The sequence below is a fragment of the Poeciliopsis prolifica genome, unplaced genomic scaffold, assembly GCF_027474105.1.
Source record: "Poeciliopsis prolifica strain line A6 unplaced genomic scaffold, Auburn_PproV2 SCAFFOLD022, whole genome shotgun sequence".
Lineage (NCBI taxonomy): Eukaryota > Metazoa > Chordata > Actinopteri > Cyprinodontiformes > Poeciliidae > Poeciliopsis > Poeciliopsis prolifica.
Window position 1 is genome coordinate 942,791 of NW_026562397.1, and position 13,718 is coordinate 956,508.

The 13,718-nt window shown below is 38.8% G+C and overlaps 1 protein-coding gene across 4 annotated transcripts in view; it reads right to left on the reverse strand.

Moving 5' to 3' along the window:
* Nucleotides 1–13,718, reverse strand: part of bcas3 (BCAS3 microtubule associated cell migration factor) — a 304,415-nt gene that overhangs the window by 220,079 nt on the left and 70,618 nt on the right. For all 4 annotated transcript variants that reach the window (XM_055045602.1, XM_055045603.1, XM_055045601.1 and 1 more), the window contains exon 16: nucleotides 5,540–5,690. In XM_055045602.1, coding sequence (XP_054901577.1) covers nucleotides 5,540–5,690 — 151 coding nt within the window. The remainder of the gene's footprint in view (nucleotides 1–5,539; nucleotides 5,691–13,718) is intronic.

The window sequence follows — 13,718 nt, forward strand, 5'->3', positions numbered from 1 at the left end:
AGTGCACACATGGCCGACGTTGAAGGGAATTTAGGTTAAGCAGCTGGTGTGTTCCTCTGCTCCCCTGCCAACAGGGATCTGCTCATACAGGTGTAAATACAGCTGCTGGACGCTACTTTCCCTGCCTCACTGTCTCCCATACAAATACACACACACACGCTCCGCACGCACGCACACACACACACAAGGGAAAAAGAAACAGAGCTTGGCTGCACAGACAGACAGATGGTGCTTGGGTACTCCTGTGCAAGTATAGCGTAAAAGCATATGATATCACCCCCCACTCTTGGGGCTGAACCTGCTGCCTCACTCACAGTGAGTGTGTGTCGGTGTGTTGGCCTGGCCATGTGCATACAGGAGCAGGCCACACAGCTGCGTGTCCTGATGCATTAATGCTGATGTCTCCTTCGGACTGAATGAAAGGATGAACCTTTAGGGAGGCAGCCTACCAGGCTTTAATAATGGCCCACCGAGCCAACACGGCTGTCTGAGGTGTTTCATGAGCAGGAAGGCCAGGGGAGGTGAAGGATGAAAATACGTGAAGGAATAGAACACAAACAAAGAGGATCTATCATATTCTTAACATAGCCATCATCAATTTGAAAATTCTTCAAACAATAAGTAGGGATGTAGATCTGACCCACACGTATCAGATCGGGTGGTGACCCGTGTCAGACAACTGTCAGTGTGATGTCTGATTTTATGTCAGTCGCAGTCCCAGCAACCAAGTTCTGTTCAGCCAATTTGTAAAGGTTCTGGTACATTATACAAGGCTTGCAAAACTATACCATAGATAACTTACAGTGATCTAACAATCCCTCCTCCTGTTAATTTTTCATCTTAGAGATAACGGGCATAAAGAGCAGATGAATCTTATGGCATTCCAGTTTATGAGGTTTTAAGCAAAACACCACATTTCATTCTGTATGTTTTTGTCCTGTGCTACTAATCAGAACTGGCTTGAAGAATGCTGAGTATCAAAACAGTGAGAAAACATGCTACTTTTAGCCTAGGCTAACATTTAGGCAAACACTGCAATATGTTTTCAAATCTGATAGGGAAAGGAATAAGAAAGCAATGCCTGCTGTAGGTGATGCATTACCACTGCTTTATAGCAGCTATTGGTTTTGCTGCTGTGGAATATGGAGGAGATTCCATAGAGACCTAGCAGCATTGTAAACAGGTAAAGTGAGACACAAACAGAATACCAATGTGGACCATGCAAAACTGATTCTTGTGTCAGCTACAATCAGTCTTGTGGCTGACACAAGATTTTTGTTTAACACAATTTATTGTTTAACAATAAATTGTGTTAATTTATTGTTAAATAAATTAACACAATTTATTTAACATACCCGATCTTGTACATACCCGTACAAGATCGGGTATGTACACACCCGATCTGGTGTACATACTTATTGTGAACACAATAAGTATGTACACAATACTTATTGTGTACACAAACCTACACAATATTTATGAAAAAATCTTCCTTATATTTTATGAAATGGCAGCAATAGAGGTGTGCCGATCGATCGGCCACCGATCATAATTTGCCGATTTTTATGAAAGAGTGTATGATCAGCGATCGCCAATCACTGTCTCTTGTTGCCGATTACCAAAACCGATCACCTGTATCTCACTTCACAGCCTGCCTGTGCGACTATCTCTACTTTAAAGGTCAGAGTGAATGGGGAAGTTTGCATGTTGTACCAGAGAAATAACTTAGGGGTGAAGCACATCAAAATGCATCAACACAACAAATATAATATTTCATTTAAAAAGCAGGCACTTGACGGAGTTTGGCTATATCGAGGCTCACTGCAAGAAAAAAAAGACATCCGGAGCGGCCATACAGCACTTAAAGCACCACACAACTACCAACACTCACCCGTATTAGTATGACGGTCAGAAACCGAAGCAAATACACAGAAAAATAATTTAAGTCTTAGTGCTAGAGGTGAGAATGATGCTGGTTCTGCTCTCACTGTTAGACCGCCGCACAACTCATAGTAATATTTCACAGACAGAGCACCATTTCTGTGCCACCAAGCAGTGAACTCTCACAACGAACGTCTGCTCAAAGCTGCAGCATTTAACTTAAAAAAAAGAAGAAAAAAAAAGGATTTTTCATATGAAATCAAACTTTTGCTGTCCTCCTGACATAAGACAATAAGACAGGTGATGTCTGAAAAATAATCGATCTCCTCTGCCTCCTCCAGGTGTTCTGCAGAATTTCTCCCCTTTGTGAGAAACAACCAATCAGATTAATTAATCAGCTAGCCATGCTATCAGGAAGTTTGATTTGGGATTGCTTATTTCAATACGACCTGCGTTTGACTTTGAATGATGTTTCCTTTTTTACTTGACATTATTTGATAGACACTGTTATGAGATTTATTTGACTCGTGTATAATTTAGGCTGTTAAGAATCTTACTGCCAAATAGTTAGGTGACTTTATTGCCATATCACATAGTAGCATGTACACATAAAGCAAAATATTAACATCTAATCCAGGTGATCAGCAGTGATCGGCTCGAAAGAGTGATTGGAATCAGAATCTGCAGCAAAAAACCCTGATCGGAGCATACCCAGTTAAGACAGACTCTTGAAATAGATTTCTTTAAAAAAAAATCTATGCTAAAGGGAGTCTTGTACAAAAGGTACAAAACTGTGAAAAGCAATCTATATGTTAAACTACAAAGGTTCTTTAGCAGGCTTTCATGATGAACATTTAGATAAAATGAGTGATGGTAGTAAAAAAGTCATTTTCATTTTAAAGATGACAACATTTCTTGACTGTGACATTTTGGTCAAAGTCACAATCAAGATGTCCAAAAGTCTGTAAAACCTAAAGGAGCCACATGTAACCTCTCACTTCAGTTCCTGTTTTCTGAATGAACCTTCTTCTCCTATCACATCAAATTATTTGTTTTACAATTTTGTGGACTTTAACATATAAATAAATAGAATTCAGCCTGGCTGAGATAGTGTCAAAGCAACTCTGTAAAAGAATAAAAAATGTGATCGTCATCTTTTCTTTACATTAACCTAATCTTCAGATCAGTGTGAAAGAAAACATGAGAAAATGAAAACATGTTTAATGGAGCAGAAAGGCAGACATTCAGAAATGACCTAAAGTGAGAAAAGAAAGAAGTGACACCTTTCCTTTCAGGATGGTCATATTGTTTACAAATATTTACGGTGAGACAAACAGCTCTATAAGGAAATTAAATGTAATTTTAAAAAATTGCTGTTAAAAAAATGAGCATATGAGCTCTTGTAACATCAAGGAGAAAAGCAGAAAATGAAAAGGTGTTGAGTACTGAGACACATTCATGTCAGTCTTAGAATATTAGGAACACACCTCTACTTTATCAGTAGACAGCAATGCATTGGAATAAATTATATTGAACCACAATATTTCTGATTTACTTGAGAATGGTCTAAATTTAGGAATAATTTTTATATCAACAAAGAGATTGTTTTACCTCCATTTGTTGAAAATTCAAATGAAGCGAAGAGACGAGAGGTACTAAACAACAAACCAAACAAATCAGTCAAAAAAAAAAAAAAATCGAAAATATTTTTGCTGGCAGTCGATCCCAGTTGACATAAGAAAACATGTTGTAATAATTGATCTGTTTTTAGGAAGTTGCTGAAACTGAAACTAATTTGAAATAAAGTGCTTTTTATTTCTATTATTGTATTTCAGTTTTTATCATATTATTTTCAGATGCAATTTTTTTCTATTTTATCTTATATCAATTAGTGAAACTTTGGTCAGCTGAGATTGCTATAATGGTGCAATATGAATACACTTTGATTTGACTTAAAAAACCCCAAAACAAATAAAAAAATCCAGAAGGTTTACAAACAAGTCCGCAGTCTTAGCTATGTAATACAGCATGATATGGACTTTAAAATATTTTAAAATTGACAATATCGGAAAGATACATGAATAAATCTGTAAAACTTTGGGTGAAAATTTGTTTCTTTTTTTCAACATCCTAAATGAAACCAATCCACTTTGTATGGTGTTAAAACAACTCGGGAAACCAAATACAAACCATGGCTATCAGGATCACATAAACATACAAAGCAGACACCACAGCACCTCAAAGACAATAATTACTTTTACATAGCAAATAAATGTACAAGCTGGCCTAATGATTTAGAAAAAAGCCCTAATGCTGTTTATGGTGACCGCAGGATCAGGATTCTATTTTCATCCTCAAAGCTTACTTATCAAATATCACAGGAAAATAAATCCTCCACCATCTGCTGGGATCATTAGAGCATTTCCCATTCAAACAGGGCATGAAAATGACATTTAAATGAAAAATATTAAAATCTGTCTATATTTGTAGAGCCACCTGTACTGTATGTAAATGTACTTAGCAAAGGCCTATACTTGCAGAAGCTCTTAAAGCTACATCATTTCAATGTATGGCAAAGATCCAGGAATGAACAAACGGCAGAGAAAGAGAAAGCCATCCAAACCAGTTTTAGTCAGAACATACCGACAGCATTTGTTATCCAAGTCAAATTTTACTCAGAATGATCTCAAGGATTGGTCAATTTCCTTACAGTCTGTGTTTTGTTTTGTCTGTCTTCTAAATAGCCCAGAATAAGTTTCACATGTATGCTGTGCTTCATTAACCTATGCAAAAAAAAAAAAAAAGGGGAAAAAAAAGGTAGCCAGAGACGAAACAAATCAATGATCATGAGCTGAATGTGCAGGAAAAGCTCTGAAGAGCAGGATGACTGTGGACAAAGCAGTCTGTCTTTACTGGGAGGGAAGCATCACCTGCAGGCCGCTGCTGGGATGGAAGTTCTGCTTTGTGCATCAAGAGGAGGCTGTTACTTAGCCATTAAATGCTTTAAAATCAAGCCCTGGAGACAATAATTTTTAAGGTGTTAGTGTTTTATTACCCAGTAATGCATTAGTGCTAGCTAGTTGTATGCATCAATCGATGAATACATATTTTTTTCAATATTCACATACAGAGTAAAAGCAGTGAAAAGTGAAAGATGTTTGCTCTGAGGAATCTTCCGGTGCAATGCAGACTTTCTATGAAGCTGCTGGTTGAACACTTTGTTTTGTTCGCTGGGTTGTTCGGGGTTGTGGTCATTCAGAATAAAATGAGAGAATTTTGTGAAAGCTCTACACACACTCAGTTTTACACTTTTGATGGAGAGGACAGGTTTGAGCAAATTACTCAAACTAATATTTCCAACAACAAACAACACTTTCCCATCATTAAGGGAAAGTGCTTAATGATGGGACAATAACCTAAAAAAAAATTTTATTTTAATTTGATAACATAGCGGTGTCCAAAACGAAGGCCCATGCCCACTAAAATAATACAAGACATGAACAAAAATTGAACACCTAAGTAACCAAAACAACATCAAAACAGACCTGCCAGAGTTACCTGTAAGAAATTTACTTAAGTGTGCCAACAGTAAATGCTGGACCTGCTTGCTGTAGGGTATTCCGAGGTGTGTGTGCATGTGTGTGTGTGTGGTGCCTACCCTGTGCGCTTGGTGATGGTGCCCAGAGTCATGGGCTGCTTGATCTGAGCCAGAGGCAGCACCACGGTGAGGCTGGGCAGCGGCGTGAGCCGAGGATTCCCCATGTTGTTGTTGGTGAAGTTGTTGTATGAATCCTGGTTGCTCAGCTTGGCTGCAAGACACATGCAGAAAATTAGCCAAAACGATTCCAACTGTACAGTTGCTAAACAACGAATGCAGAGACAAAGATCTCAGAGAAATGTTTTGATTTGTTTTAGAGGAAAAGGGAACAAATAAACAGAGTCAAATAAATGCTGGAAACCTTTAATCCATTATTCATCCTGGAGTATGTTTTCTGTTCAGCTGCCTTTTCAGATGCTAATAGTAAAATCTGATCACTTAGACTCACATTTAAAACGTCATCTAACATTTCTTCTAACCACACCACCAGAAAACCTTCTTTGAAATCTGCCCACCTTCCTCTGCCTCGCCTGAATCCAGGGATATTTGTTTTCCCCACTTGCTCCCTCACAAACACACAACCCCAGGTTCAAGGCCTCCCGTGGAACGACTGGAAATAACCAGCTCAAGATGCTATATCACAAAGACTCTGCTTGTAAGCCCGGCAGTCTCTTAATCAAGGCCAATCAACAGGCTCTCTGCACACTGGTGCAACCCACATGCATGCACATATGGGAAAACACATCACAAAGACAGATGATCCAGAGAATCACATCTCAACTCCCATATGCCGAAGAGCTGGAGTCAAACCTAATCAGGCCATGTCAAAGGCCTAATGATCCTAACCAGCTCCATCACTGCAGCAGAGTGAGGCTGCGAGACCACTTACTGTTTATTTCACTGTTTTACTGTCTGACTGCAGACATTCAGCAAGCCTTCACCTTACTGGGCAGAAGGAAACATGGAAGACTTGATATCTGGCATAAAACAGGCAGTGATCACACAGAGGCAAAATCACTTTTAATTTAACACTAACTACAGCAGAACTACACACTTTAATTTAAAGGTTACTGTATCTTGGAGTCTATAAGTTGCATTAGTCAAACAATGCATCATTAAAAGAAGAGTCGTACTACAGCATAGGTTCATTTATTTGGAAATTGTCAAACATGAGGGTGGCCTGGTCCATGTTAATGTGATCTGGTTTGGAACCAGATCGTCCCGTTCCTTTTAACTGAATATCAGCTTAAAAGGAAGAGAAGATATTTTCATTCATGGTGTACGACTTAATTTATAAATACATTTTAAATATGAACTAGAAAAATAAAACAAACCTACTGTAGTACAATCAGCTACAGCTACTCATTTTAAAATGCCAGTGGTGAAAAATAACTCAAAAGGACAATGAATACTAATTAGAGCAATTATCCCTGTGAATTATATGAACTACAATTCTACAATTTTCTTTGTAATAAACTGAAATATAAACTAAGACAAAAAAAATCAATAAATAAAAAATAGATTTTACCATGGGATAACGATAAGATGTCAAAGACAGCGGCACACGGTGTTCAGGTGATATCACCAGTATTCTGACCCACGTTAGAACTGGGAATTCTGACGTGTTCTAAATCAGAGCGGTCAGAAACAGCTCGACTTGTGTCTGTCACTATGAATTAATTTATAGCTCATCAGTCAAACGAACGTGAATTGTTTCATTCACGATAAAAAAAAAAAAAAAAAAAAACTGCAGCAATTGAGTTGTTCTAAAAGATATCTCAGAGGGGTGGAGTAAAGGGAAAGGTCTGTGGAGCTACAATAAAAGCAATGCAGTTCTACTTTATATAGACCACAAGTGAGTGATATTCATGTGAAAAGGAACTATTTACAAGCATGATACATCCACTTGAAGTCACTTTTGATAATTGAGGCATTTTTATAACTGAATGTAGCAGTTACTTGACTGCACTATAAAATGACAATATGTACCTATGAAATACTCCCTCTAAATATTTAAAATTGTATTATTTTGCCCTCTCTACAAAAAATATTTAGCAGAAAACCATATTTTAAAAACAGATCAGTAAGTGCAACAGTGCAAAACCAGAAGGAGGAAAAAAACAAAGAAAACAAACAAAAGTGGAGAACAATACCTTGTGTCTACTATATTTGTTGTGGTAAATGTAAGGTTGCACAAAAAAAAAGTCAAAATACACAATTACATCTAAACAGACACATTAAACTGCAGCTGTATGGACATGCGGATTATATGACAAATATGTTTGTAATCCTGTTACAACAGTAAGAACAAAAAAAAGTGTATACTACTGGCAGCCCAAGAAAAATTCCAAGTTCAAGTGCTTTCAAAAGAAATAAAGAGCAAACCAGCGGGCGCAGCACAATACGCTCTCTGAATGTTTTCCTTGTTCCATTTGTTGCCTTAATAGATGAGTGACAGCCACGTAACATAAAGCAATGAAAAGCAGGAAGGGGGGATGTGAAGACAAAGAAAACAAGGCCCACATCAAACGCAACAATAAAGGTAAAGCAGCAGAGAGCCTCGTCATTATCTGGAAGGAGCGATCAAGAGGAGGCTGAATGTGAGCGGAAAGGGAGCGCTGAGTGTTTTGGTCCAGTCTTTTAGATCATTAACGTGTAGCTCTGAGTTTCATTAGTCCTGCCAAAGCTCTGCTTTGTGGTCCTCCATTGGTCTGTCTTTTAGACCTCTGGCAGCCAACAATGCTGCATGACCTTCGCAGGGAGAGAGAAGACCATTACACAAATCTGTCCTTCATTCCCCCCAGTCACCCCAACCCTCCAGGCCCCCATCACTCTTCTCCTGGTCGACCAACAGCGGCCTATACCGGTGCAGCTCCTGAAACCCTTCACATTTCAAAAGTGCTACACCCTCAGAGCCTGGGCAGCCACCTTTTGTGTTGAAGGAAGGGGAGCAGATGAGGAAAAAAAAATCATCTGCACAGGAAGCAGTCTGAAAAGCCATAATGGTGCTTGAGCTGAGGGAGGAGTGGATCATGAGGATTTGGGGTGGGGGTGTCGATGAATTTCACGTCCAAAACAGACTTTCACTTTTGCCCCGTTGCTGTTTGTCATCAGGCCCCCCACAGACCAGACTGTGTCCTGGATTGTAGAACAGGTGTGGACAGACTGAGACAGTGTGGCGCTGAGTGCTGCAGGCCAGACAGCCGCAGCCAGCGTCACTGAAGGTCAAGAGGTCACGACCCTACAGACAGTGAAGACGTGTTGCAGATCTCGCAGTCAGAAGATGATACATGGACATGCATGTATCTGCGCCTGTGCACATGGGATAATACATCAACATTCTGCGTGTAATTTATGAATTTAATTTAACAATGAGACAGAATTTAGCATGGATTCTGTTGGTACTAGGTAAATTTTGCAGCAAAAAATTAATTTATTAAAATGCTTTTTACACATTATAAAGCATTTTTTAATGTATGAACATAAATAAAACAGCATGAATAACTTTCTGTCATCAGAAAAACTATAAACCCATCAACAAAATTCTTTGGTGACCAATATAAGCCAGTTTTCAGCTTCACTGGCCAGAACACTGACTGAAAATGACTCAAACGATTTAATTAGAAATTGAACACAAGGGGAGACTTTTCAACAAATGCTAATCCTGTAATAAACTGGGTGCTTCTTGTTTACTAGAAAGCATTCCTGAAACCAGTGACTGAAAACTAAAATCAAAAAAATATTTATTTAATCTTTCATTAAGCACATTTTGTTTCTAGACTTAATGAGTAGACAAATATGTCCAATCAAACTCAATGTTGAAGCTGTTTCCTCAATAAAAATCTGCCTCCTTATCACCCAGTTACCAAAGCATGCCTCAAAGTCTGAAATGAAAGCCACCTGTGTGAGAAGCCGGACACAGCGATGCGAGGAAGATCACAGCCACGGCCAAGACAAAGACAGAGAGTGAGAGGCAGATAGCTGAGAAGCCGACAGACAGCTCCAGACAGAGGCTGACATTTGATTAATGACAAGGGCGTGATGTACCCAGGCTATGATACATGACATCTCCATGGAAAGAAGATCCATCAATGCAAATCCAGCTTCGTCACAGTCGCACAGAAAAACACTCTGACCCCGCCAAAAGAAAGTCGCATCAACACCTGACCCTCGCCTTTCTTTCTCAACTAATCCATCCATCCATCCAGCTCTCCTCCATCCATCCCTCCCTGTTTCAACAGCATTTGCATTCTCTTCTCGCATTAAGCCTCTCTCTCCTTTGCGCCCTTTCCCTCTCCTCAGGCTCCCCATGTCACGCTATCTCATGTTTCTATCCCCTTTTAATACCCAATTTGCATCCAATACAAGCAGGCTGCTTCCACTGAGGAGCCGACGTGCGAAAGGACAAGCTGTGAAGCCCTTGCAAACACTGTGTCTTATTTGAATCGTTCTGCCTGAGAGCAGATTTCAGTTCAAGGAAAAAACAAGTCAGGCTGGAGTGGAAAGGACGGGGGTGTGAGGAGGCAGCAGGTTGGGCAGGTGACATGTTGACTGATGCTTTACGATTCAGGACATGCAGAGGATCCTGCAGCTGAGAGGTGAAGCATGGGAAAGGAATCTACAGTTCAGCACCCAGGCTGGGGAATACTTTTATAGCTCTGTCTTCCTTCTTTGAAGATGACATTTTGAAGTTGTTGTTTTTATCTTTGCCTGTTTTAAGGCCAAAAACATAAAATGTATTGCTTAATGTGAATCCCAGAAAAGCAAATTAAACAAATACTCAAAGAGATGAAACTTTGTGAGTTAAATGATGCAGTGGGTGACATTTGGATCTGCAACTAAAACAAGTGATATAGAAATGATATCTGATTGAGCAGAGTTTCATCAAGATAAAACTGCTTTTAAATGGAAAGTAAATGAGTTTTCCAATGGAGAAGATTGATTCTACACAGAAGTTTCATGTGCATCAATCAAATCGATCCTGACAAAGAATGAGGAGACACCCGCCCCGCTGATGAAGGAAAGTCAAGTGGTTAACATGTCCTGACAAAAACACAGGACACAGCAGATTACTGAAATGCCATGTGTGTCTAAAGTATACACTACACTGTACACTAAATTATGTGAAAAGTGTAAAAAAATGTCTGCCCAGAAATATCTGAGGATCAGTAAGAATGTTGAGCTTCACCTGGTAAATCCGAAGGTGAAATGAAAATGTGCAAAATGCCAAAACCAGAAACTCCAACAGAATAAATACAGCAGTTCTAACCCAAAAAGTTCTACATGAACTTTAAATGGATCAAGCAAATAAATAAATACAAATATTAAATAAAGCCTACAATTCTTCAGGTGTTAAATTGTGTCAACATGTTTGTGTTGATGTCGGCCACCCTCCTGTAGCTGTCTGTGTTGCTGCAAGACTTTAAGGTCATTCCTTCACTTAGGCAAATCAATGTGCAGGTGAGCTTTATGGAAATATTGCTTTTTACATGATTTTTGCATCAGTGTGAGGTACCTTGAAGTACCAGGTCACTGATTTGACAAATTTGCAAGAAACACACACTTTGATGACTTCTTCTAATGTTCCTGAGCTTTCTAAGACTTTTATATATTTCTAAGGCCATTGATTGATTGTTTTTAATTCATGGAGAAAAAAAAAATATTTAAGGAGGTTGATAACATTTTGTCTATTTTTTATTTTTGAGTAGTTTTAAATTTTATGAACGCGTAAATTAACGCCGGATTAGATTTTCAGTTGGTTTTCAATTTCGGATAATTTGAACCCAAAATGTCCATTTAAAAAATCACAAAATGCAAAAGTTATAATATAAAAAATATATTTAGGATACATGAATTCTATAGTTTTGGAGAGAACAGATGTATTACTTTCATATGTGCAGGTGAAGAACAGCAGGTCCAACTGCACTCATTCAGAACATTTAACACTTATCTCTTTAAAAGCATAATGGAATAAAATATTTGATTTTTTTTTTTTTTTTTTTTTTGTTTTTTAACCAAGAATCATTTAATAATTTAAAGCATTAAAAAATTTTCTGTTTCTTTTTTTTCCCCCAAGAAAGCATTCTAAATTATGCAATATTATATTTAATCTTGTATTTAATTGTAAAAATTGTAAGGAATTATTTTTGCTGTGAAAACTCTCTTAGTAATATAATCACCTTCCTAAAACAGTGGCCCAAGTTATTTTGTGCCACAAGTGATTGTTTTATTATTATTATTTTTGCCTAAATAACTTTTGGCAAAAACAAAACAAAAAAATGACATAGGTCATTATTTCAGGAAGGTGACAACATTAATACGTAATTATTATATAATTAAATAAAAAGTATTCTAAACAATTAAGAAATGTTCATAGCATATATTTTGTATTAGGCCTTGTTTCTGTTCACAGAAATTATTATTACATTTCTTTCAAACAGAAATCATTAGGTCTGACCTTCCAGATTTCAGTCTTCCAACTTTCCCAGACATGTTAAAGGTGGGAGGAAAAGAAAGCAGTGGGTGAGGAAGAAGGAAAGGTGCAGCGGCAGCGGGGGTGAGGAGTGAGAGGTGGGGCTTTCTGAGCAGGAGGAGAAAGCTGTTCTTCCATCCCAATTCTCCAAAGTACTGTTATTAAAACACTCACTTCCACATGAGGGGGAAAACGAGGGAGACAGAAAAACAGAAGAACGAGAAGAAAGAGAAATGGACGGCAGGGCAGGCTAAAAGGAGCTGAACACAAAGAGTGTGTGGGGTGTGTGTGTGTAGAGAGGGTAAGTACTGAAGGAGCGGGGATCCCCTACTGGACAAAGTAAAAACAAATTAAAAGCGCCTTTATAAAACACAGATGCTGCTGCTGAAAAAAAAAAAAAAACTTCCCATGATTTAGTCTTTTGTCAGGGAGGAGGAGGGCTGGTGGTAAAGCCATCAGGACGTGCAGGACATTCTCTTCTCTTCTCTTCTCTTCTCTTCTCTTCTCTTCTCTTCTCTTCTCTTCTCTTTTTCCCCCGTCCTTGCATCGCTCAGGTAATGCTCCACTGGAGGAATCGCTCTTCCCTTTTCCATTTTCACCCCTCTACTCTCTCTTTGTACAGCAGCCTTCCCTCATTTGCTATTTTCAGTCGCAGTGAAGAGTCGAGGTCAGGCCGGCCTGTGTGAAAATGGCTTCCTGCCCGCTCTCCTGCTCCCAAACCGCAAACTAAAGGGTTGTTTTTACTAATGCCCCTATTTGGGAAAACCTTCAGAACATTTTGTATTTTTATCAAAATTTCTCATGTCAAAATAGTTGAAAAATACGCAGATAGAAATTCCCAGGAAACAACTCTTTTTTTTTTCTAATTTTATCTCAAAACTAGGAAGCAGAATCTTGATGTTTCTTGTATAAGATGTGGTATATGAAAAAAAAAATACAGCAGGGCTGAGGGAGCAGCAGCACAGAAGCAAGAACATTTCACATCTAGGAACATTTTCCTAACAAACAACTTCTAGGTGTGAAGACATGAGGCAGGCAAAGGGAAAAAAACAGAGCGGGAACACACAAGCAGCCCCCTGAAATCAGATCCACAAGTTTACAGCATGTCAGTATTTACAAGGCTTCATCAGACAGTGCTGGGTCGCCAACAAGCTGAGCCCCGGAGGGAGGTGAGGGGGATACCTCCGTTGGATCAGATGTCACCCACACTCCAGCCATATGTGTGTGTACAAGACCACATACGTATGCAAATATGTGCATCTCTGGTCCGATTTGCTTTGAGAAGTTTGTCCCTGACGAGGAGCGGCGGGTTCCTGCGAGTGAGTGGAGGAAATGGTGCAGGAGATGGCTGTGATGTGTGTGTGTGTGTGTGTGAGCGGGGGCCGAGGAGGTGGAGATAAATTTACAGACAAATTAAAAATAAAAATACAAGTCACATAGAGGGTCAATGTACAGAACATTTCTGTAGAGTTCGTCTACATGTCCTTAGAAGACAAATGCCAAAGTGCACCAATATAATTCAGTTCTCTCTCAGACTTAAATTAAAAGCAAACCCTTCCAACTAAAACAATTGTTCTAAGAAAAATATATTTATGAATATATAACATCTATTGTTAAAAACAGATAGTAATGCAGTAAAATATGTCACTTTAACCATTATTAGGAAGACGTTCTTCAGTAAACCTGATTAAAACCAGATCAGAGAGCAGCAACATGAGCAGAACCTGACCTCACAGTCAGCGAGACAGCCGCTAAATCCCACTGTGA